The 26,945-nt window shown below is 40.0% G+C and overlaps 2 protein-coding genes across 6 annotated transcripts in view; one reads left to right on the top strand and one right to left on the bottom strand.

Moving 5' to 3' along the window:
* Window positions 1–26,945, bottom strand: part of CYFIP1 (cytoplasmic FMR1 interacting protein 1) — a 124,757-nt gene that overhangs the window by 26,352 nt on the left and 71,460 nt on the right. For all 5 annotated transcript variants that reach the window (XM_054009016.1, XM_054008987.1, XM_054008997.1 and 2 more), the window contains 2 exons: window positions 19,855–19,942; window positions 2,503–2,646 (listed from right to left, as the gene is read on the bottom strand). In XM_054009016.1, coding sequence (XP_053864991.1) covers window positions 2,503–2,646; window positions 19,855–19,942 — 232 coding nt within the window. The remainder of the gene's footprint in view (window positions 1–2,502; window positions 2,647–19,854; window positions 19,943–26,945) is intronic.
* Window positions 7,074–11,761, top strand: LOC128826041 (fibronectin type III domain-containing protein 9-like). Its single transcript, XM_054009080.1, has 2 exons — window positions 7,074–7,500; window positions 10,454–11,761. The coding sequence occupies exon 2, from the start codon at window positions 10,592–10,594 to the stop codon at window positions 11,252–11,254; it is 663 nt and encodes a 220-aa protein (XP_053865055.1). The 5' UTR covers window positions 7,074–7,500; window positions 10,454–10,591; the 3' UTR covers window positions 11,255–11,761.

Genomic DNA, 26,945 nt, shown 5'->3' with positions numbered 1-26,945 from the left:
TTTTTCTCCCTGATTTTATCACTGATACTGAGGCACACTTCTACAGCGGTAGTATAATTTTTTTTTTTTAAACTGAACACTAATAACAAGTCTTAATATTTGAAGAAAACAGAAGTCCACTACATCATAATAAAACAAACCAATAAGCAAAAAAGGACAAAAATCTTTACAAATTATGAGGTAAAAATTATATGTGGCACACAATGAAGATTATTGCCTTGGTATTCTAAAAAAACCAACAACAAATAGGTCCACTGCAGAAAAATGGAATATGGATATCTCCACTGATGTTTTAGGAAGCTCCTTACTTCCAAAAGTTGTTACTTCTCCATCCCTACTGTCATTAGAGGGTGATCCCAGCTCAATCAGCAAGGTGTCTAAAAAAAGCTATGTGGTAGGCCTCGTTTTGCAACCTGTCTTGTTTGAAATATCTAAAGAATTAACTTCAAAATTTACTCCCAAATCTCTCTCATGTGACTGAAGCAGAGAGATGTTAAATATCTAGGTTTGTTTATTTGTATGCTAGCAGCAATAACCAACAGGAAGTCTAATCCATCTTCTTCTAAGAGCTATTTATGAACAATTATAGCAGTTTGGAAGTAACTTTAAAAGTGATTTTCTCCTATTGGGGAATTACTCTTTCGGAGGTACTCAGATGGCCCTAATCATCCTAGTACTGGAGTGCCACATAATCTTTAATATGTTTATCCCCAGAACACCTATGTGAGAAGGGAAGTGCTATTACCCCCCTTTTACAGATGGGAAATGGGCACAGAGAGGTGAAGTGACTTGCCCAAGTTCACACAGGAAGTCTAACAGAACACGGACTGGGAACCCAGTCATCCCAAGTCCTATGCCTTCCTCTTTTTTATTCCTGGGGAATTCTGCGCCACTGCACGTGTGCAAAATTCACATGCCCCACAGATTTCTTTGCTTCCCTGCAGAAAAATGACTTTCTGATGGGGAAGCAAAGGGAAGCTGCTAGAGCGGTAATGCAGCCCTCCCCAGCAGCATGGGTGAGTCATTACAGGCATGGGCACCCAGGGCAGCTGGCGGAGAGGTAAATCAGCTGCTATCCTGGCTGGGCTGGAGAGGACGGGTCTTCCTCTTCCCCTGCAAGGAGTGGCTGGGGCTGGGTCAGCCCCAGCCCCAGAAACCTCCCCTAGCTGCCGGAAGCCCCGCATCTCCCACCTGCGTCTTGTCCCCATTGGTCCTCCGCTGAAGGGGGAGGAGTCACTGTATGGGGAACTTCTCACCCGTCCACCCAACCCCTGTATATCCAAACCCACCCTTACCAGGCTCCTTTTTGAGCCTCACCCACCCCCCTGCACCGAGCCTCCCACCCCCACACCCGCAGCCTCATTCCTCTGCATCAGGAGCCTGCCTGCATCTGGACCCCCACCCCTGCACCCAGACCACCTTCTGCTGAGCCCTCCCACTTGAACCCCCACCACGACAAGCCCCACCTCCCTGCACTTGGACCACCCTGTATCCAGATCCTCATACCACTGAGCCCCAACCAGCTGCACCCGGATCCCCACCTCACCAAGCCCCACTCCCGCAGTACCCAGACCCACCCACTAAGCCCCCACACACCCAGAAGCCCATCCCCCCACACCAAGACCCTCACTGCTGAGCCCCAACCATCTCCAGTAGGACCCCCCTGCAGAGTCCCATTTCCCCTGCATCTGGAACCATCAAACGAACCCCTGTGCATCCAGATCTCCCCTGCATCTGGACCCCCCACATTCAGACTGCCCCACACCTTACCCCACACCTGGATTCCCCCCGCACAAGGATCCTGCCAGGCTAAGCCTGCCTGCCCCTCTCCTGGATCAGAGGCCAGAGCTGCGCGTGCATGCTAGACTGTCCCTCTTGCTTGCTATCTTCGTGTGCCTGGCATGGAGGGTCAGGGCCCCGGGGTATTTTTGGGGCAGGCCCAGCCCTTGCACTGTGTCAGGGTCGGATGCAGCCTCATCTTTAAGTCCGTGTCCCGTGGGTGGGGTGGGGGTACTGCAGGGTAATCTCCCACCTCCATGCAGCCAGTAGCCTGGGCTCCCCACTGCGATAGTGGAGCCTCCACATTTATTTATTGACAAATAAAATATGAAGAATTTTATGGAATTTTAAAATATTGTGCACAGATTTTTTTTGGGGGGAGGGGGCACAGAATTCGCTCAGGAGTATCTTTTTTTGAGGTCCTTAACTATAATTAAAAGTTAACAGCAATTTTTAGTTTAGTGAACTAATAGGAAGCTCATGAAAGTCAGGGAAAAGTTAATAGTTTAGGCTTATGCTTCCATGGAGAACTTAGCTAATGCAGCTTCTTTAAAATGTTTCCATTTCTTCCTCACACATTTTATAGTTGTCTGAACATGTTTAATAGGCTAAATGCATCATACTTATATTTAGATGTACTTTCCACTGCACATAAAACATTTCCCCTCCATTAGAAGCAATCTGGGAGAGAAAGGAAGAGAGAGAGGAAGTTTGTTAACATACCAGGCTTTTGACCACCTTCAGTAATTCCTCCATTACCACAGCAATGCCCTGGTACCCAAGGAGCCTGCAAATGACTTTAAAGTGAGGGGGACCAACAAAGTTCCTGTAGTTGCTATAAATGCTGGAATATGTCAAATTCAAAGCCTGATGGGAGAAAAAAAAAGTATTAACAAAAATAACTCAATTCAGCACACTTTCATAGCAATCTCTCATTGGATACAATCTACATTACTTTTTGTGCAATATTTTTAAGTAGGACCGTCAATCACAGTTAACTCATGCGATTATCGCAAAACAAATAAACTAGACTAAAAAAATAGTCACAATTAATCACAGTTTTAATCGCACAGTTAAACAATAACAGAATACCAATGTATATTTATTATAAATATTTTTGAATGTTTTTCTATATTTTCAAATATAATTATTTCAATTACAACACAGAATACAAAGTATACAGTGGTCATTTTATATTATTACCAATATTTGCACTGTAAAGAAGATAAACAAAAGAAATAGTATTTTTCAATTCAGCTCAGACAAGTACTGAAGTGCAATCTCCAAATGTAGAATTATTTTGTTTTACATAACTGCACTCAAAAACAAAACAATGTAAAACGTTAGAGTCTACAAGTCTACTCAGTCCTACTTCTTGTTCAGTCAATCGCTAAGTCAAACAAGTTTGTTTACATTTACGGGAGATAATGCTGCCTGCTTCTTATTTACAACGTCACCTGAAAGTGAGTGTTTGCATGGCACTGTTGTAGCTAGGGTGACCAGACAACAAATGTGAAAAATTGGGAGGGGTTAGGGGGTAATAGGAGCCTACATAAGAAAAAGATCCAAAAATCGGGAGTGTCCCTATAAAAATCGGGACATCTGATCACCCTAGTTGTAGCCAGGGTTGCAAGGTATTTACATGCCAGATATGCTAAACATTCGTATGCCCCATCATGCTTCAACCACCATTCAGAGGATGTGCTTCCATGCTGAATTTAAATTGGTAGTCTATTATTATTTGTGTGATTAAAACTGCGATTAATCACAACTATTTTTTTAATCATTTGACAGTGCTATTTTTAAGCATATTAAATTATACAGGATTAAAACAGAAGTTTGCCTCTTTAGCTCCTATATATAAGATGAGTTGCAAAGCTTCCTTTTAAAACAGAAGACACGACTAACTAAAATGTTCCTTAATAAGCTGAATGTATTAAACGCTAATTGTGATGACTGGACCTCTGCCAGTTACTATTTATACTACCACAATAATTCCTCCTTCAATTTTATGACTACACCATGTTAAAAGGGCACAAAAGTGGCCCAAGCCAATATCTCAGTGGTTCTCAACCAGGGGTACATGTAACCGTGGGGGTATGTAGAGCTCTTCCAGGGGGTACGTCAATTCATCTAGATATTTGCCCAGTTTTACAACAGGCTACATAAAAAGCACTAGCGAAGACAGTACAAACTGAAATGTACACTGCTCTATATACTAAACACTGAAATGTAAGTACAATATTTATATTCCAATTTATTTATTTTATAATTACATGGTAAAAATGAGAACATAAGCAATTTTTCAGTACTAGTGTGGCTGTGACAGTTTTGTATTTTTATGTCTGATTTTGTAAGCAAGTAATTTTTAAGTGAGGTGAAACTTGGGGTAGACAAGACAAATCAGAAAGGGGTACAGTAGTCTGGAAAGGCTGAGAGATTACCAAATATAATTGGAGCATATCCTGGTATTGTAGTTTCACTTACAGAACATTTGCGGGGGAAAAAAATCAATAGAATCTGTTACAGTTTCCATTTTATGGTGTCTCATGTAATGTTCTGAAGGCTCGAGTTAAGTAAAACCAGATTTCTAAACTTAGTGATCATTACAACTAATTGATAAAGATTCTCATTTGAGCTCATAATAGCTATAAATGGACAAAAATAATCTGATATCGTGATACAGACTGACAGAAATTCTTTTGTCAATTAACATACAAGGCAAGATCCTTAGCTGTTCTCTATCAGCGTATTTTTCACCTCAGTCAACGGAACTATGTAGACTTATACCCTCTGAGAATCTGGAAGATGATTTCTAACTCACATTGGGGCTCAGATGAGAGCTAGCTGTCAAACTCCACCTATATGAGAGGGGTAATATTTGTAGCATGGGGAAAAGCAATCATAGGAAGTGGCAGAGATTATATTGGTTCCTTCTTTCAAAAGTGCTCGCCCATCTTTTGTTTCTCCAGGTTCTGTTGGATCCCCTTTGCTTCTCCTCAGTATTTACTGTTTGTAAGACATGAGTGCAAGCTAGTTGTACAATTAAATCCTGGGCTGCTCAGAAAGCAACTGTGACCAAGGCCTGGTATACATTTATAATTTAGGTTGGAATAGCTATGTCGCTCCGGGATGTGAAAAATCCTCGTCCGCGAGCATTGTAGCTATGTGGACCCCACCTCGAGTATAGACGCTCTGATCATCTAGGGAGGTAGTTTTGCTATACCAATAGACAACCCCTTCTGTTGGGGTAGGCTGCATCTACACTACGGGGTTATGTTGGCATAGCTACAATGCCATAGCTGTGCAGATATAGTCCTCATAATGCAGATATGTTCCAAGAGTGCTCCTAGGAAGAAGAGCGTGACCTCTCGCCGATATGGATCCCACCACAATTATTCATGCCTTTGCCTGTCAAGACTAGATTTTTGTAATATGCTCTCTGTGGCTATACAGTGAGGCCACTTGGGAACTAAACTAATAAGCAGGCAGCTGCATTCCACCAACTTTTGAACAACTGTCTACTAAAGAAAAGGAGTTACTTGTAAGCATTTAAAAACGTGCAGCTGCTGTACATGTATACACTATAAAACATATAAGACATAACATGGCCAAGTTAAATGCTGGTGTTGGAACCTTAACTTTCCCATTTCCAGACTCTGATTTTAACTGAGTGGCTTTGTATTTAATAGTATGAAATATGCATAGAAAATATCCAACAAGTTAACATTATTTCAGCTAACTAGTACAGAAAAGGAGTTACAACCAGCCAAGTATATTTGTACTCTGGAGATACAGACGTTTCACTTCACCTTATTTTTAAGGTTATTACATTTCTTCTGCTCAGGGAGCTGTCTCCACTAGAGTGAACAGACTACACAGTGAAATATATCCCTCTATCATATTTTAAATTACAATTATTGACACCTGTTACAGATTGCATATTTATAATGATGGGGGGGGGAATATTTTCTCAAATTATTTAGCCATTCTTTTTGTGAACTCAAACTGCAACAGATGTTTGGCAGATTATCAGAATCCATACAGGACACTGCTCTGGAAGAAGCTAAAAATCCTGTTATTTGATCACAGCTGATTGAAATACTGAATTCTAAATTAACACTGGCTGGCAGAGAGCCCAAAACTACAATTGAGTATTAAATGCAAAACTGTACAAACACATGCAGAAGCAGGGACTGGGAAATCAAATGGGAGTGGTACTGGTAAAGCTTGATGAATGCTTACAAAAATATTTAATTTTACAAACTGTGCTACTCCTGATTTATGCTCTTACTTCAAGTGTAGCTGGCTTGCAGCAACAGCTTGGTTCCTGGGCTATTTTCTAGATTTGCTGTGTCCTTGCAAGAATAGGTACCCTATTTATGATTGCTAAAATAATGCATGACAGAAGATGACTCAATAAACTTTCAAGTAAGAGAATAGCTGATGGAATATCCTTTATCTCTTTTCTATTTCAGTCTTTAACTGATAATAGACAGGTCTGTAATGGAGCAACCTTGGTCTACAAGTTTGTTGCCTATTGATACTGATGAAGTACAGAATTAATTTCCCCAAATGTTTCATAAAACATTAAACAACAGATTTTAAAAACCAAACACAGCTGAATGCTTCAGTATACTGGATACTATAAAAAAAACTTATCCCTAAAAGCAGAAGCTTTATATTTCACAGTAATGATTTTAATTGTTGCATTCATTTGTTCTTGGGGTTTACAACTTCATAGACTTTGAGTAACAAAAATATCTGCACTACAGAATATCCCAGTGTAGAAACTATTTTACTTAATCCAATTATAGAGTATTTTATTATTCTACAAAATGTTTAGAGTGAGGAGAAAGGGTACAGCTGCATACTTCAAGAAAGAACAATTATGGAAAAACAGGCACTAAAATATTCTTCAAAAAACCAGGCAGAAGAATCAGAAATAGCCAGCCTACAAAAATACCATATTTCCCCATGAATATTTAGACATTTTACATCAAACATGTAAAGCAGCTTGGAACAATCCACCGGTAAATGCTGGATTAGAGGTGCATTATAAAACTGTGACAAGGGATTATTAAAAAATAATAATAAAAAGTATTGCAGAGGAATACAAAAAGACTAAAGCAGAAACCTGAAACAGCAAAGTTCTCATTAATCACTGGAAGAAGCTTGCCTTTTTTTAAGTTATTGCTTCCTCCCCCCTCCTTCCACTAAAAAAAAAACAAAAAACAAACAAACAAACAAAAAACAAAAAAAACAACAAAAAACTAAACAAACCTCCTGTTCTGCTGATGTCATAGAAGTGCTAGCCTTATTCACTCACAGCATCACTGAAGCAAGCGTAGGTACATACAGAGCAGCATGTAACGGGAGTGCTCATAGAGTATACTGTCCAAGAGGAAGCAAGTGAGAGAATCAATGTCTTTTTTCCTGCATGTTCTTTGAAAACCCAGGCAACAGGCTACTTAGACAAGATGTGCTCATGTACGAATTTAAGTAGAAGAGAAAGAAACAGTGTCACCAGCATCCCTGGAGAATAGAATTGCAAGTGTCAAGCAACGAGAATTTAGTCCAGAGAATCTGAGAGAGAAAACTGGCAAGTACAGATCATGAAGGAAATCACCTAAACAAAACGACACAGAAAATCTGATTTTTCATTTTTGCAATCTCTCCATCTGAAAATCTTATTCTAAGGATTTATATCAGGAAGTGAAGGTCAGTAAAGATTTTATAATGAATAAAATACCAACTTAATTTTTCAAACATTAAGATGCCAGCAATGTTATGTATGTTACTTTTAAATAGTAAAATTTAATTAATGCTTGGAAACACACCAAAACATTGTGATTACATTTAAAAAAATAAAAACCCAAAATTCTACTCAAATAGCTCTGAGGATGAGATGATGGATTCTAAATACGATCAGGCAATATTTTTTGTTTAAATCTTTTTACTTAAAATGTAATTAACTAGGATCTATTTAACTAAAACTAGATATGGGACTCTCAAGAGCAAATAGATGCTCTGATATTATAGTGTAGACCTCTGTATAGATACTAAGAGACTTAGATGGATGGTCAAGTTTAGTATTATGAAAACCACGTTAGTCTGTGGTGTGCCCCCATCTGTTTATCCAAAGAGTTTATTCAATGGCAAACTCATTTCTTTGAAATTGATGCAGCTGTTTCATTGCCTATATTTTATGGTGGTTAGAAAGAAGAGCACCTACATTCTTGAGGGGTGGCTTGTTTTGTTTTTGTTATTTTTTAGAACTGCCTATATATTTAGATGGGTGTGTTGGCATTTATATTTTTAAAATATGTTTATTGTTGTATTGTAGATGAGCATCTGCCTTATATTCTTCCCAAATAAGCAAAATACACAAACTGCAACTGAGAATTCTGAGAAATATGTTCCCACATATGAGTAGCAGTTTTTTTTTTTAAAGAACTAGTGCTTCACTGAAAATAGTGCATAAGGTACAGTTATTTTAATGCGATTCTCAGATGTATAATTTTTCCAGTAGTTTTTCCAACATAAAAAAAGAAAGAAAGTCATATAAACTTCAGAATATCTACTATGTCAGAATTTTATAAGCTTCCATTCTCAGAAATTTTCCAATACTAAATTGTTATATAGTCAGGAGACAAAATACATTACATCCACAATATGAAATAATATGTTCACACTGTAATGAAATCATTAATCGTTTATTTCATAATCATTGCCATAGTCATTTATGCTAGTAATTTAGCATAAACATTTCAAAAACACTTAAGTGCTTAGTATATGTCGACACTGCAGCTAGGAGGTGGGATTCTCAGTCTGGGTAGACAGACTCTTGCTAGCTCAATTGAGCTAGTGCGCTACAAACAGCAGTGTACTCAAGTACTTAAGTCAACGGGAATGATTCCCAAGTTGCCGAGATGCTTTTGAAAATTTTACCCTCAGAAAATATATGTCTGAACAAAAACGAAGTTAAACTTCTTTACAGAAACGTAAAATTCTGATGGTCTGCTAAGATGAGATGAACTAGCTAACTTTGAAAAGTAACATCACAATTTTCTCAACACTTTTTAACATATCTTGTTATTAAAAAGTATTTGCTGCTTCTTATACTGCACAGTATTTTACTTTGGTCATGTTAAATTATTAATGGAAACAGTTCGAATTTTTTATTTAGTCTGTAAAGTACTAGCCTGACAGATGATAATGTAAATACAGTTCAGGACAGACATTTCCATTAGTTGCAACTCCTTCATTTACAGCATTAATCATTTTTACTATACAAAGATTAATTACCCCCAGCAAGTACACATGATGTAACCTGTGCTTCACCTTTTGATGCTAGCTTCCATCTCTGGGCTGGCAGTCTGACTGTTCTAGCATGACTATAAAGGCAGCCTAAATGTTGCTTGCCATGATAGTTCTATCATACTTAAAACAGAGTAGTAGGAACAAGTTCAGCGGGGCTGTATAGAACCAAGACTACTAATTGTGTTTCAGATGTTACTAATATACCGTTGATGAGGTCGTTCCTTAAGGAATGGATACAAACGTGAGCCCATGTCAGCAGGAAGGGGAGAGAATACAGGGAGTAGGGAAGTGTAACAGATAGGGAATTTTTAGAAAAAGGGGATCAGAAGAACGGATTACCTACCGACAGGCTCATGCTCTGTTTTGGTTTTTAATAATTTGATGACCAGTTAAAATCAAAATCTATGGGTGAACACAGGAGGAAAACATTTGGATATTTTTGCCTGCCTCCATCTAATTAATAAAAGTAGCCCCCATTCACAAAAGCCGGTATTTCTTAAGATTGGGTAGAATGCAGGAAAATACTAGATAGTTAATAGATAAGTCTAGAGGAAAAAAATAAAAACAGATTTAAAAACTCAAAACAAAACAAAGGCTCACTGAACTGCCAATAGATTGCTTGTCCATGTATTTTCTGGAATAGTGTGATGCAGATATCATTAGCTATATTGTTCTTCAAAGTGAAACCTGATAATCTCTTAACGTAACCATCTATGATTCAAGAGAAGTGTGAGGTTTTCGCTAGCTCTCCAAAAGTGCTCAATATTTAAGCCTCTGTGACTCTATACTATCAAAGTGATAAGCAATGTTGAATATCGTGCTCCCTTTTCTGTTAAAGATATTTTAAATTTATGCCGTTAGCAAAAAAATTGTTCCATGATCTCTCACGTCAACAGACATGTGTACTACCTCATGTGTCCATTAAAAATTCTGGCTGTTTAGTTTTTACACTGCAACCGAGTTAGGAGAAGATTTTCAAAAGGCACAAAGGGGAGTTAGGCACCCAACTCCCATTGGATGTCTATGAGAGTTTAGTGCTTTATGCTCATTATGCCTCTTTTGAAAGTTTCCCTCTTAATAAACGGAAGTTTTTAAATGATGGGTAATTTCACTCCCACTGGTATACTGTCTGACTGCAGATTCCTTAGGATTGCAATATTCTGTGATTTACATAATGGTACCAAACATTTCTGTAACTGGAAAGGTTTGAAAATACTCTATGATTTATTTTTCAAGCAAATGCACGTGCCAAAGATTCTCTCTGCTTATAGATTCAGATTACTTCATTTAAAAATGCCCACAGAAAAATAAAAAGCACTGTTTCCTAATAAATTACTTTTCTAAATTACAGAACACTAATGTTTAAGAGTCACATCATTCTTCTCTGTGGTGAAGCTTCTGGGACATCTCCTTATTTTTCTGGAACTGGAACTATAATCTCCCTTTCTTGAGGGGAGACAGTTGTGAAAAACTATTGAGTGGCATCATAATGGGAGTAACAATACAAAATATAACAGGAAGCACAGCAATGGTAATTTGGCCAACCATGGCCATTTGTGCTGACAGCTTTTACAGTATTATGTATCATCCCAACCGGAACAACATGCTGTCAGGTTATTCAAGAAAAAATTTTCAGAAAGAAGAGAGAGTGCCTGCTAGTCGGTCTTCATTTGTCATCGAAAACCTAACTCCACTGACCACGTACATATTGTGCGTAACCTGCCAATCTGCAAACCCCTCCAGCGACCAGTGCAGAATTTTTCACACATTAGAAGAAGATCCAGCATCAGCAAGCAACAAAAAAAAAGATTTGGCCCTGGGAATCTGGCTAACTAGCAGTATTCTGCTTCTCATCATTGCCGGGATCCTCCTTTATGGCTGCCTGCATATATGGTACCGCAAGAGACGAGAACGTGTAGAAGGACAAAACATGACCTCAGAACAGGACAAGGGGGAGGCTTGGACAATAAACAAGTCACACACCGCAGAGCAGTTTAACAGGCAAGGCAGATTAGTCCAAAGTGTTGAGGGTAAGAATGCAGAAGGTATCCAACTGGCTACCATAATAGAAAATCCCTTAACTTCTAAGGAGCCTACCATGCAAATTTCCAAAAGCCAGGAATTAGTGCCGATGACAGTCGGGCCATTTTAATTGGTAAACGCCACTGCACAGATTGACTGTGCACCATGTGTGAAATATTTTAACCCACCGAGTTCTATACCTTTTACAGTTTGTATTTGCGGTGTTTAATTCTTGCTGATGCACTCTCATCAGCATTCTTATCCACAATTGCCCCTCCCACCATCACACATACAGCTGGAAGGTTCTCAATATTAAGGTTTAGAACTAAATAGTCTCTTGATTTGATTAAGAAAATATTATCAAGCATACAGCATAGAAATCCAAGGGTAGTCTTGATTTTTGTTTTGGAGGGAGAGAATAAGGTTTATTCCAAAACGGTGAACCAAAATAAACACACGAATGGAAAGGGCAAAGGGAGAATTATTATTAAATAATAAAACAAACTGAAAATTGCATATTGAGACCTGGTATTCTCATGCTACAGGCAGCTCGAACACCCTGTATTAAATGATTACATCTATAATGGCCTGTCATCTTTTTTATCCACATCATTTAGAATCAGGTTGTTTCTGAAACTGCACAGCTCATTGCTGTACGCCAAGGGTCGGCAACGTTCGGCACGCGGCTCGCCAGGGTAAGCACCCTGGCGGGCCGGGCCACTTTATTTACCTGCTGACGCGGCAGGTTCGGCCGATCGCGGCCCCCACTGGCCGCGGTTCGCCGTCCCGGGCCAATGGGGGCGGTGTGAAGCGGCGTGGGCGAGCGATGTGCTGGCCGCAGCTTCTCGCCGCCCCCATTGGGACGGGATGGCGAACTGTGGCCAGTGGGGGCCACGATCGGCCGAACCTGCCGCATCAGCAGGTAAATAAACTGGCCCGGCCCGCCAGGGTGCTTACCCTGGCGAGTCGCGTGCCAAACGTTGCTGACCCCTGCTGTACTTGACAATTCCATTCAAAACAAGTTCTAGTTATAGATTGATTCATTGATATTAGGAAAAAAAGGCCCAATTCATTGATATTAGAAAAAAAGGATTCCTATTTCACCCAACTTAAAAATGCACTCAGGATGGTGACACCAGCAAGAGGCACTCTAGCTACACCACCATGAGAGGTTATGGTGTTTAATGCTTAATGCTGCAGTTATAAGAGGGAAGTGCTCATTGCACAGCATGGAAAGGGGAGATCATGAGACCCAAAACCATGACTCATGATTGCTCTGTCCCTAACTGAAGGGGGAGAACAAAACACAATAGGCAGGTTTTTATCCAGCCACCAATTTCTGTTAATGTACAAGAGTAAAAGCAGCTAGACTATGACTGAGTACATGTATTTTTGAGATTATGGAAATTTACATGCAACTTTAGTTGTCCTGCAGATCTTGGCAAGTTGCCAACACTGTCCTTGAACTGGAAATGTGGGCACCCTGGAAGAACGATATATGTCCAGTCTGTTTTCACATATTCACATTCCATAGTTTTAAATCTATTAAGCACATATTTCTTCCTTTTAAGTTGATATATTCTAGTGTTATTGTATAATATGCTGTGTGCGTGGCTGTACGATATACTGTGATTTTATGCATTTATTTTAAACTGATATTAAAAGAATGTATATTTAAACTCAACATTCACTTAACCAGTTCGACCTATTCCAGCAGCCAAAAAAGGGCTTCTAATGGCTTTCTGGAACCCAAGGTGGTCTATTACAGACAAGTCTGATAATGTAGCACCCACTTAAACACTTCACAGCAGGCAGTGTGGCTTTTCCAGCTACTCCACTCCTGCAGCGCGTCAACCCTTCTGTGACTGATACTTCCGTTTTCTTAGTGCTAAGGTAGTCATACACACGGAAATCATAGCTGGCACAATCAGAAAACAAATTTGCTCCACTCGCATGCCATTGGGAGATCCACAACATAATTGTGTGCCAAATGGATTGTGACTCTCCTTTCCTAGGAATATGCTCAATTATTTGTACTAAATTAACCTTTATACCTCGTCTGTAAATGTTAAATAATATCACGTACATTTTTTTCAGTTGATTGTGTTTTCCTTTTGTCTCTTAAATAAACTGTGTCTGATGTTGAAAATTTCCTGTTGTTTCAAATGGAGATAATTACCCAAACCAGACACTAACAACTGAAATAAAGTCTGCTCAGAAACTGAAGTTGTCCCTGCAGTTTTATCTCCAAATCAAATGCAGAGAAATAAACTACTACATACCTCTTTTTATCAACTATGATGAAATATTTGTTCTAGCAAAATTAATTCAGAGCAGAGAGACTCATACAGGGAGGAAAGATTATCCTGTGGTTATGACATAAGTCCATGAGACCAGAGACCTGGCTCTGTTCCCAGCTCTGCCAATGGCTTACAGCGTGACTTTGTAAAGTTACTAACTTCTCTCTATTTCAATTTCCTAATTTGTGACATGGGGACTCTCATCATTCCAGGCTGACCTGGTGTGCCCCCTTGCAGGTAGGCATAGGGTTACAGGTAAGCCCTTACTAGATTTTCCCATCCCCTAGGGTATCAACAAGACAAAACAAACCATTAAATGCTAAAGAGCACCTCCCTGTGGAGGGTCTAATTTCTTAACAGAAAAGCCAAAACAGAATATAAACAAAACTTGCACTCCAGCATCTCATTTGGGTGACTAAGTCATTCCGAGCCCTTCTGTCCCCCCACCTAAGTCCAGGGCTTGTTTCCACCCAGGCTCTTCCCCCAGGATTGTCTCTGCCCCTGCTGTTAGCCCTACTGCCCCTACTGGAGTAAGACCCTTCTCTGGATTCAGAGGTCCGGGGAGGTCCAACTCTTCTCTAGGACAGCAGCTGATCCTTGCCAGGGCAGCATCTGCGAGACCCCCGGCTGAGACCAGACCGTCTTAGATGCCTGCTGACTGCAGCCCTCCTCTCCAGGAGTACCTCTCACAGACTCCCCATTCTGGTGGGTTCCCCAGAGAGCTCACCTCCTAGGCTCCCTGCCCAACCCTCTGGCTCAGGCCTCTTCTGGGAGCTCCTCTCCACAGGAGCGTCCTGTCTCCCTTCAGAGTTTCCCTCTAACTGAGCTTGGATAACCTTTATTAGGTCCATCTGCTTGGTTACTAATTAGCCACCTGAGGCAGTTAAGGATCCGCAGGTAGGGCCTTCATAAAGCAGTCTCAGGCAGACTAGGCCCTAATTCCCCATAAAAGGCAGCTGCCCTGTGACAGGGACTCAACAAAATTCCCAAAGATTTAGAGAGTTGATGTTAGTATGCCACACTGAGATCCTTGATGGAAACTGCTAAAGAACTATTATATTATTTACAATTTTCAGCTGTGATAAAATCTTTGTGTTACTTCAGGCTTTTACTTATTACAGGCCTGTGTACACAACGACAAAAAACGTAGGCACTTAAGAGCCTAAGTCCCAGTGACTTTCAACAGGAATTAAGTGCTTCAAGAGACAAGATGGGTGAGGTATTGGACGAACTTCTGTTGGTAAAAGAGACAAGCTTTTGAGCTACACAGAGTTCTTCTGATTTGGGAAAAGTACTCAGCGTCACAGCTAAATACGACATGGAACAGACTGTTAAGCCTAAATGCTTAAGTCAGTTTTGAAAATGCAACATAGGAGCTTTTGAAAGTTTCACCCTAGGTCACCATATATAGAATTAGAACATTCATAATCTTCTGTTCTGAGCCATATTGATTGATTTGGCTTTCTAACCTGTGAGAATCTGCAGTCAAATAATCTCTCTACAATCTCAGGTTCACTGTGGTGGTCTTGTGTTTTGGCAGCTTGCCCTTTGATTAAATGAGAAGGTATATATTTAGAGTGACGACTGAGACTGCTAATAAGAACCAACTAGTGCAAATTAATATTGACCTGTGTCCACTAGGAACTGACCTGAAACTACTATTGGTTTAATATAAACCACTGAAGAGCCAGACGGCAATTCCTTTTTTTTTTTTTTTTTGTTAAGTACTAAGTGGTTTAGAGGTGAAAAGCTCAGTGTACTATCTCCACTCCCCTAAGACATCAACCTACCAAACTGTTATCAAAATACTCTTTATGTTCCTATGGTTATTCGCATAACACATAACTGACATTAACAAACAAACAAACAAAAAAGGTGAGGTTACAGATGGAAGAAAAGACACTAAGAATGCTCTACTTGTCGATGAATAGTTTCTCATCAAAGACAAGTATACATCATGATTGAAATCCTGCCTCTATTAAGTCAGTGGGAGTTTTGCCATTGACTTTAATGAGGCCAAAATTTCAACCTATGTCTTTAATTTGGATGATGGAATATTTTTCCTCTACAGAATAAATTAGATGCTATACACACAGAGCTCTGAAGACCTAACTGTATATTAACTGTTTAAGTATTAGTAAATGCTCTCTAAGCCAAAAGTAGCCTCTGTAGTGGCTGGTCTACATATCCTCCATAAGAATTCTATGCTTCATAATCAGATAAAGCTAATCATGATTCTTAAGGTAATATTCTCCCATTTGGGAGTTATGCAATATTTTATATGGCCATCCAATGTTTCCTCCTCCTCCAAAGCCATCTCTCCATAACCTGATGGCAGTATGTCCCATATGGCTATTTAACTCTTGAAGTCAAGAGACATCATTCTGCATGCTCTCAAACATTCTGCCTGACCTAAAGTCAATCATTTTTTGCAGTTAGGTATTTTTCTAGCTGACTGTTCTATTCCCAATGCCAGACAGGAGAAGCAATTCACAATATCCACTGGCCTATATCTCATTACTGATGTGAAAACAGAGGCCTGTGGGTACATAAAATCAGATGTTCCTGATCCTGCTTTAGGAACTGACCAGTTAACCGGAAGAGCATGACAGGAGACCATACACAATCTGACGTGTTTGTGTTTCATTACTTATCAAAAAATCTACCAAATCAAAAAAGGTGGGGTGTTTTGTTATGGATTTTTTAAATTATTTTTAAAATACTTTGTTGACTTAAGGATATCAGCAGTCACAGTGGGAGTTAATACCTGTTTTATTGCAGAGCTGTGAGAAGTTAAAGAAGAGAATGTTGTTGGGTGTGCAGGATGATGAACAGGGGAACTCAATGGCATGATCTGTCCTCACTTCTCAGTTGGCTCCATTACTTGCAGGTAGAGAGCATTTTATTTTTAAAGGGTTCTGCAACAGGTCAATCTTCCAGGTAAACAAGTTTAGCCTTGGAATCTATAAATCTATGAAAGTTCGTCTCCAGCAGAACATTCAGAATCTTGCATAATAATCCAAAGATGGCAGATATTTTTTTGCTGGACCCCAAATGCCCTACCACCGTCATACATCAAATATTTTAAGTTCAATGCTGCAGGAAACACACTCAATAGGCATTCACATAGGGACCATCATTCAAACTAGTAGTAAAGAATAGAATAAATCTAAGGTGATATACAGTTCTGCTTTCCCCCAACACACTGTTCAATAACTGCTTGGAAGTGAATATTCTAATTGAAATCACTACTTGTGGCAACACTCAGTTTAACTTTTAAATTTTCCATATAAAGAAAGATTAATTCTCATTTTTCCTTCATGTTTTAGAAGCACACATTTTACAATAGCAATCATTACCTTGGGACTGAACGTTTAGCACTTCTGAGCTGTAATTTCTCTGTCTATAATTAGCTATATAAGCCTGGACAAATCACTTAAATCAATCTGTCTCAGTTTCCTCCATCTGTAAAAACTGATATAACAATACTTATTGCACCTAGCAGTGGTGGTGTGATAATTAATTCATGTGTATACAGTACTTTGAAAACGAGATGTGCTAAGTATAATTAGATAATGAACAATAACCACAGAAGAATGAAACATACCTAGGTGGTTTACTGAATAAGTTATAATTCTAAAAACAATACATAAGATTTGCAACCTCTTCTGGATTAATACCCATCTAATTGTACCATGAAATGAGAAATATTCTTCACATAAAGCTTGCACTTTGTCTCTCTTCTTACTTGAAAAATGCTGTAAAATTAGAGTGATAATTCATCTTCTCTATTTAAAATACTTTCTAGTGACTTCTTAAGGCACTGTTATTCCAAAGCTATGGGCTGGGATGGGGGACAGGATGTTCAGAAAAATTACCACCTATTCCTTTTTAGGATATCAGTGTGACACTATGCCCCATATTCTTCATAGAGATATGGTTATGATAGGATTATGACATAACTAAGATGTGTTTTATGCAAGATGGGTCATGTGCGATATCATTGGAAAGGTTATGATTTACTGAATATGATGATCCTATTTGTATGCATGTATCATTTTTGTATCTGAAGTTAGGAATATCGTCTATGCATCTTTTACACATGTGTTTACACCTGGGGAATGCCCACTACACAGAATGCAATCAGTCTACATGGCCAGTTGGGAAGGGAGAACAATAGGTCTTTGAAGATGATAAACTACCACCAGGGAGGCTTCTTGGGGACACTGCAAACAGCCTCGGAGTTATGGCTGTACGGACATGTGACCAAGTCACCTGGTACTGGACTCCATGATGATACTAGTGTTTTTCCACTGACTGGGTGTGGGGGTGGGTATCACACTGGGAGACAAAGGATTCCCACCATATGCAAAAACTTTTTAAGGCAGGGGAGTGACATCATCAAGGATGGTTCTTCTTTGACTCCCCACCCAAGAAAGAGGACTGCTGGAAATACCTGAGAACAAAAAGACTGGACTAGGGGAAAAGGGCTGAGCCCAGGCGAGAGGGTTGCCTAGCCTGTGAAAGAAATATCTGGAGTTTTAAGCTGCAAATGCAGCTTGCCTTCAAGAATCTATGCAATCTGCCTAAAACATTTAGGGTGAGAATTTGCTATTTATAACCAATTTATTTAGTATATTAAGCTTAGATTGTTTTTTTTCTCTTACTTAATTGGCCTCTCAGAGTTGGTATATATATCTCCTCAATATTTATTCCACTCTATATGCATCCGAAGAAGTGGGCTGTAGTCCACGAAAGCTTATGCTCTAATAAATTTGTTAGTCTCTAAGGTGCCACAAGTACTCCTGTTCTTTTTTCTTAGATTGTATGTTTGTTTTATTTGCTAGATAATCTGTAGTTAATAAACTTGCGTTTGTTTTGTCTAAAATCAGTGTGTGTGGAAATCATAACTTGGGATAGAAAGCTGTGTATATTCCCCTCTACATTGAGGGAGGGGCAAATTTCATGAGCTTACGCTGTACTGTTCTCTGTGCAGCGCAAGATAGTATAATTTTGGGTTCACACTTCGGGCGGAGGGTGAGGGGGGGTGTGCACTTGAGTACTGGACAGTTCCTTAGCTGTGCCTTCCCATGCAGAGCTTATCTCAGCATTTGTGTGTACAGCTGCAGCTGGGTCTGTCCCTACCTGTATGTGTGCTGGTAAAGTGCAGTCTGAAGCCTGGGAGAAGGCTTGGCAGGCTGCATAGCAATACAGTTAAAAGGGAACCCAGGCTGGTGGGTCAGGCGGGCTCAGTGGTACCCCAGTTCCAGGCGGCATCCCAAAGGGGTGGTGGTGGAGGCAGTAAAATCCGTCACAATCAGGATTTAGGAAGTGTAGTTTATTTTGTAAAGTGTTTTTTAAAAAGCTAGTGCTGCTGCTGCAAGAAGAATATAGACTCAATTTTTTTTTATACTGCTAAATTTAGGAATTACTTCTTTCTTACTATCCATTTAATAAAAGCCTCATATTAATTCCTATACACACACACATTCCACAAGCAAAACACAAAATGAGTGTCAGTCTAAAAATCAAACAAATAAAAGGAAAGGTGACTTCATGGAGTTATAATGAAAGTGTCAACCTGGAAATTTATTGCTCTTGTGATAGGTTAAATTACTCTGGTTGGATATTAAAGAAGAAAGATAACTTTGTGACCAATAATAAAATGTTTATTGCTAAGAACAGGTAATCAATTTCCACGCTTGCAGGGATGAGAAAGGATGTTATACCCCCAATATACAATATTACAGAGTTCAGCATGTGAGTAGCTCTATTAAAGTCAATAAAACTACTCACTTAAAGTTATGTGCATACACATAAGCATTTGCAGGATGGGGACATTTTGGGTATCAGATGCTGTCTCATGCTTAAGGCATAGGATGAGGAGTCAGGAGTGCTACACACTCACTGTTGTAACCTTGCTTAAAGCCATCATCCTCTACCTGTTTCTATTAGCTGATCTGTAAAATGAGGAGGACAATTCTAATCTAGCCAACAGGGCTGCTGAAAAGCTGAGTTGATTAGTGTTGGTAAAGCAACTTTCCAGATCCTTGGAATGCAGATACCATAGAAATGCAGAGGTTTTTTTGAAACAGTTTAATATCTGAGATTTTGAGAGAGAGAGTCCTTATGTTTATTTTCAAGTCTGATTACAGTCAAAGGGCAGCTTTTCCTACTTGTTTCGTCTCATTTTGTAACCACCACCACCACAGGAATTGCAATGAAGGAGCAGCTGCTCTCAGTGTGAGCTCATGTTCCCTCTCTCTGTGGTTGACAAAAATTCTACAGCTCATTTTCTGTTCAGTTCTCCTCTGCTGCTGTGGAGAATTGTGCAATCTAAGTTTGACATGAGAACTAACTTTTAACAACATTAGATACAGCCAAACACCAAGTATATACAAACCACGAATATAGGGTAATAAAATCTAACCTTCGATCCATGGAGATATTGGGGCTGTGCATTAGGTTGCTTATCTCGCTGAAACTCCTGAGAAAAGGGTAACACAGTACGAACAAATCTACAAAAGCAAAATATAGACATAGTTAGTTACACTGGCACACCTAATATACCTAAATACATGCTGCTTCTGTCCACACACAAAATCAAATCACCATTCTAATCCTACAGTCCAAGTCAAGTCAGGGGCAGCATACAGTTGCACTGCCCCAGGAACAGGGCAGAAACCAGATTACAATTCCACACCTTTTTGCTGCTGCAGCTTACTTCCCATTTTGTGCTGGCTCCAAAGTGCCCATCAGCACACTGAAGGGCATTTCTCTCGCACCTGCATTGGAGAAGAATTAGCAGCCCAATGTTGGCTGCTCTCCCTCTTTTCCATGTAGGTGCTAATGATACGGGTAGCCCACAAAGGAGAGAAAGGGATTTCCTCCTACACATCTTCCTGTATCCACAGGGAAAATCTGTGTGTGGAATAAAATCTTTTTTTTTTTTTTAAATGTATGCTCAGTGTGCTGAGGTACTGTGTTTTTATTAGTGAAGGCCAAATAGAAAAGTGCTCCTTCCACTTGGAATGGAAGGTGGCAAAGTTTTTTTGTATCGGGGGTAGCCATGTTAGTCTGTACCTACAAAAACAACAAGGAGTCTGGTGGCACCTTAAAGACTAACAGATTTATTTGGGCATAAGCTTTCGTGGGTAAAAACCTCACATCTTCAGATGCATAGAGTGAAAGTTACAGATGCAGGCATTATATACTCACACATGGAGAGCAGGGAGTTACTTCGCAAGTGGAGAACCAGTGTTGACAGGGCCAATTCCTGTGGAATTGTAATCCCTGCTCTCCATGTGTCAGTATATAATGCCTGCATCTGTAACTTTCACTCTATGCATCTGAAGAAGTGAGGTTTTTACCCACGAAAGCTTATGCCCAAATAAATCTGTTAGTCTTTAAGGTGCCACCAGACTCCTTAAAGTTTTTTTGGTGCTTTATAGATCCTGCAGGAGATCATTCCACAATCTTGGACCAGCCCCAAGAAAGCTGTCTCCTGTACAAACAAGCTTTACCCTGGTGGCAGACAATTTCATTGCACAAGAAGAATGTACCTATATTAGACACACTCCTGTCAGAAAGTGCAGAGATACATCTGGTATGTTTGCCATACCGATTCTGTGTCAGTGCATAAGTAACTCTTGTTCTCCATGTTCAAATCACCCACCTTGCTTCTTTAAAATACTGCCACTCCTGTTTAATGTTTTTTTTAGAAGATCTTCACCATCGGATGCAGCTTGTGTTGCTACCAGAGAGTTTTAAACAGATTAGAATACTAATTCTGTCAAGATTAATGTATGGCAAGTACCATCATACTTTTAATTCCAGTGTTCACTGAAGTAAGCCTTGCTTTGTACACCATTAAAAATGCATATGCATGGGAAACAAGTGATCTGAACATGCCTCAAATTCTATACATAGCTAAAAAGTGTGACTAAATGGATGTCTGCAAATCTGAATTCTCTCCCAATGCTATTTTTTTTCCCTGAATATAATGCTGGTATTGAATTCAGAAAAATTCACCTCTACCCCGATATAACGCTGTCCTCGGGAGCCAAAAAACCTTACCACGTTATAGGTGAAACCGCGTTATATCGAACTTGCTTTGATACACTGGAGTGCGCAGCCCCGCCCCACCCGGAGCACTGCTTTACCGCATTATATCTGAATTCGTGTTATATTGGGTCGCGTTATATCAGGGTAGAAGTGTAGTATTGGCAGAGAATTCAGATTTGCAGACATCCATTTAGTCACGCTTTTTAGACAGATATAGAATCCGATACGTGCTCAGGTCACTTGTTTCCCAGGCATATATATTTGTAATGGTACACAAAGGAAGCTATTTCCTTCAATGAACCTGATTCAGTGGTCCAGGTATATATAGAATAGAAAGAAGGGTTTCCACATGTGAAGACAGAGTTGTCAGTTGTCCAGGTTTTCCAAGATAGTCCCTCTTTTGAGGTAGCTATCCTAGAAAATCTGAAGGGCACTCTATACATGCTGCCAACTGTTCAGTTTTGTAGGCTCAGGATCATCCCAGATGCCCTGGGGTTTTTTTGTACCTCAGAGGTGGCAATCCTATGTGAAGAACAAGGAAGCCCCCAAGCAATTAACAGTACACAATCAAAACTTGTGAGGCCAAAGTTAAAAGAAAAAGAAAAATGTAATAAGCTAAGGAAAGCAAGAGGAACAAAGTAATATTTAAATATATTATAGGCAAAAGGAAAACGAGTGGAAATAGTGTCCACAAGGAGCTATTTGTCACAGTAGTCTGGAATTTAGAGTGAGTAAGGCCCAGAATCTGTACTTGCTTAAAAGCAATCCTAACTCCGGTAAGAAATCTATGGTGGGGCCCTCAATAGAATTTTGCACAAGAGGAATTGTTTTCATGACCAAAGGTTTTCAGAATTTGACGTTTGATATTTGCTGCAAGTTTACCTTTTAACTTTTGCAAGATTTTAATTTTAGCAGGCTACTGCAATTTCATTAATTTCTACTACTCTGCGATAACAATCCTGCAAATAGAAACGCATGTGTGTAACACGTAGCATGAGTAAAGAGACAAATGTGTGTGTTTGCAGCACAAGTGGCTTAAATTTTTGAAGGGGATTTTGAAGAAACTAGGCAAATGGCACACAAACCTTTAAATATGTGCGGAAAGAAATACTGGCCATACTAACAATTCACTGGTAGGATAGTTGGCATATTCCATCCCATAACATTTTTTAAAACAAAAACTAACTAGGAAAATAAAGATTCAGAAAAGAATGTCCTTAAAATACACACTGTAAACCAAAATGAACGATGCTACAAATACAGTTAGAAACAGAATAATGTGCAAAAGAAATTAACTTTTAGCCAAAATTTGTTTCTAGCCACAATTGAGGAATACATTAAAGATATTTATTATCCAGCTAAAGATAAAAACATCCATGCTGATAGCATAATAGCAATGTGCATGCAAACTGTAGAATACAGAAAACCAACCTCAGTTTGCAATTACCATATATACTCAATCATAAGCCAGTTCGTTTATAAGCCAACCCCAAGATGGATAAGTAAAAATGGAACATTTTTATAACCCATTCATAAGCTGACCCTATAATTCAGGGGTCAGCAAATTTTGGCTCCTGGGCCATCAGGATAAGCCGTTGGGGGGCCGAGATGGTTTGTTTACCTCAAGCCTCCGCAGGCACAGGGGTAAACCTAAGTAAACAAAGTGTCCCAGCTGCTTACCCTGACTGGCTGGGACAGCAACTGGTGGGGAAATCTTTTTTTGGGGGTGAGGGGGAGAGAAGCTGGGAGTCAGGGGAGTAACCCCCGTGACCACCCCCCACGTGACCCCATCCCTAGCCTGGGACCCCCACACTCTCCCCATCCCATCCATTCCCACCTTAGCTGGGGAGGGCCAGAGGAGTATGTCTCTGGCCTGGCTGGAGCTACTCCGGCAGGCTGGGCAGCATGGCTGGCTGGCCGCAGCCTGCTCCAGTGGGCCAGACCGGGCGGCGCAGCCGCAGCATGTTCCAGCAGGCTGGGCCAAGCGGCACAGCTGCAGCGTGCTCCGGCGATGTGGCCGCAGCCTGCTCTGGGGGGCGGGGCCAAGCAGCATGGCCCGCAGCCTGCCAGCCCCGGAGCTGCAGCTGCTTCGGAGGCTAGGGGGGAGAGCAGCGTGGCCAGAAGCGGAGAGACTTTGGCCCTGCCTTTTCCCTTGTGGCCCTGATTTACTGCCTCTCCTTGCTCCCTCTGCGGGGGGAGGGGCTGTGTCCCACCTCTCCCTATCTATACCCGTTCATAAGCCGACCCCCTTCTCTGAAAAAACAGCAAGGTGTCTGGTGGCACCTTAAAGACTAACAGATTTATTTGGGCATAAGCTTTCGTGGGTAAAAACCTCACTTCTGTAATGAGCCAGCCACTCTCAGTCCCTATTCAAGCCCAGATTAATGGTGTTAAATTTGCAAATGAATTTTAGTTCTGCTGTTTCTCTTTGAAGTCGGTTTCTGAAGTTTTTTGTTCAATGATAATGACTTTTAAATCTGTAATAGAATGACCAGGGAGATTGATGTGTTCATTTACTGGCTTATGTATGTTACCATTCCTGATGTCCGATTTGTGTCCATTTATTCTTTTGTGGAGGGACTATCTGGTTTGGCCAATATACATGGCAGAGGGGCATTGCTGGCCCCTTCTCTGGTGCTTCCCTTTTTTACTAAAAAAATTGGGCTTATGAATGAGACGGTATTTCCTTTATGCTTAGGAGGTTAATTTTTGTATAACTTGAACTCTCTTAGTGGATCTTATAACATCATAAGCATACTAAGAGTTTCAGTTGTTTGTTAAGATTTTGAGGTCTTTCCAAGCTATCTGCATTTATTAAAATTCAGTAACTGCTTGCATTTAGCTGCTTCTGAGGAAGAAAAAATCACTTAGGTATATGGCTTTTGATACAATAAATCTATTATATAAAATCGCCTTTCATTTGGATTTCCCAGATTTATTAGTTTTTCCGTTCTCTTGTATAATTGAAATGCACTTATTTAGAAACTTCCTCTTGAGATTATTTGTTCTTTACAGAGATTTTTCATTAATGGAGTTTATCAGAGATGATGTAAACACTTGGCAGGATCACTCAAAGTAATCCTAGACATATGACATTTGGGGAGGGAGGGATAGCTCAGTCGTTTGAGCATTGGCCTGCTAAACCCAGGGTTGTGAGTTCAATCATTGAGGGGGCCCCTTGGGGATCTGGGGCAAAATCAGTACTTGGTCCTGCTAGTGAAGGCAGGGGGCTGGACTCAATGACCTTTCAAGGTCCCTTCCAATTCTAGGAGATGGGATATCTCCATTAATTTCTATTTCTATGACAGTGCTTGAAATTGCTCTTTTCTCCCCTCACCCCATCCCTGTTACCTTTAAACTGACACTCATTTTCATGCCCAGTGAAAACTTATACAAGTGAAAGAAAGTAGAGGAGTAACACCTATACCCTGTCACTAAAGATAAAATGGATTTGCAGTGCATGGACATACTGTGCAAGATTTACTGGGCTATCAACAATTTCCTTGAGAATCTTAAATTACTTTTCACAAAACAGTCAATGCTCAGTCAAGGTCTATTCAGCTGTAAATGGACTTCAGAAGTCATAGTGAATAATCAGAGATGGCCCAGAGCTGCAAAGTTGTACCTGTTCGCATGTTGATCCATGGTTTTTACTCAGACCCATCTCTATTATTAATTTTAAGTTTCAGAGTAACAGCCGTTACTTCTTTTTAATTTTAAGTGTTAGGGATAGAAGTAATTACAATGTCTTCAGGTGACTGGGGAAAGAAGAGAGCCATTCAGACTTCCACTGTACTTGGAGCAGAGTATAGAGCAGGTAGGACAGCACTTGCCTTAGAATTCAGTCCTAGTAGAAATGAACCACAGTTGTTGATAGTGAGCTAACATGTATCTTTGTTCAGGCTGTTCATTAGATACAGTCCTAAAGTTCTCTCACATTCAGCCCACTTGTTCAATTTCTCCCTTTCAGAAAAGTTAGCAAGGTGCTGCAGTGAAAAGTCTGGAGCCAGAGACTTGTGTTGTATATGGTCCCAAGATATGGGTGGGGAGGAGTTGGGGGGGAGGGGAGGGAATTCTACCGCTCATCCTTGTTAATCTTTGTTACCTTCTGGCCAAGGAAGATTTGAAGATGCCAGAAGGTAACAAAGATGAACAGATCTTCAGTATCCTTGACTGATTCATATTATCCATTTTGAGACTGTGCATTACAACTTCCATCCTTCAATCCCAAGGATTGCACTGAATTCTTTAGAACCTACCAACATCATCTGTAATTCTTAAATATAAAGAAAAATCTTCTTTAAAAAATTCCTTGCAAGTGTTATGCTCTTAGTTTTCTTTTCAAATAGAAATGTTGAAATCTGAATGGTTTGAATAAAAGAGGTGGAAGAATGAGGCCTTTAAGACTGGCAATAATTTGGACAGATTCTCTTCCCCTCACTTTCTCTGATAAAGAGGAAAAGTTACTTTGGTGAATAACTGCTCTGCACTACTCTCTGTATGTTTTGGCATGCTCCAAGATAACAAGTTCTTGTTAGATTTAATCTGTGTTGATGACTTTCCAGAAATTTATCCATTTTCATCAGTACAGTTCTAAGCAATCAAAACGAAGTTGATTACAGAGATCAAAAACTTGTTGGTTGTTTGGTTTACAGTGCTTTTGAAATAACGACTGATAAAATACAACACTGGGCTGGAAATAATCATATCACTTTCAAATAATCTCATACCAATGAAAGACCAATGTGAGGGAGTTTGCAACAGTCAACTCGCAGGACAACAGGCACCACCTAAACTGATACCAATTTAAATACACACTATAGAAAAAAAGTCTCTATTAACCAGTGGTCAATTCCAGCTCTTTGAGGGTTTTACTGAACTGAAGGCTATACGCTAAGGCTCTGTCTACCCTATGGAGCCTATGCTAGCATAGACATATTGACATAGCCCTCTAGTGTAGATGCAGTTTACACTGACAGAAGGGGCTTTGTCGGTATGGGAACACCATCTCCCTGAACAATGGTAGCTATGTGGACAGAAGCCCTCTCATGTCGACATAGCTATGTTAATAAAACCCTGGCATAGATTCAGCTATGTCCATGGTTTTTTCATGGCACTGACCACTGCAGCTACACCAATGTAACTTTTAATTGTAGACCAAGCCCTTAGACAGTCAAGTTATACAGTCACTGCAAAAATCTCTGTCAGGTCCCAGTCGGACAAGTGACATTGCCTGAACATAAGGATCAGGGCCTTAGTCTGTTCCTGTAAATTAGCATACTAAAGCTAAAGAATCATGCTTGGAATGCAATAGTTAAAGTGACAAAAGTTATGTGTATTTTATTTTTAGACCTACATGAAACCTAGATTTTGTTCCCTGTAGGGGTATACTTATGGTCTAAGGTCAAGTGGTTAGGGCACTAACCTAGGACTTGGAAGACCTGGGTTCATTTCTCT

This window comes from Malaclemys terrapin, chromosome 1 (genome assembly GCF_027887155.1).
Source record: "Malaclemys terrapin pileata isolate rMalTer1 chromosome 1, rMalTer1.hap1, whole genome shotgun sequence".
Taxonomy (NCBI): Eukaryota; Metazoa; Chordata; order Testudines; family Emydidae; genus Malaclemys; species Malaclemys terrapin.
The sequence above is the reverse complement of the archived record's forward strand: the minus strand, read 5'-3'. Positions and strand labels throughout refer to the sequence as shown.

Bases quoted from the DNA above. Each gene is read 5' to 3' on its own strand.
- LOC128826041 (XM_054009080.1), top strand. From the start codon at position 10,592: ATGGGAGTAACAATACAAAATATAACAGGAAGCACAGCAATGGTAATT.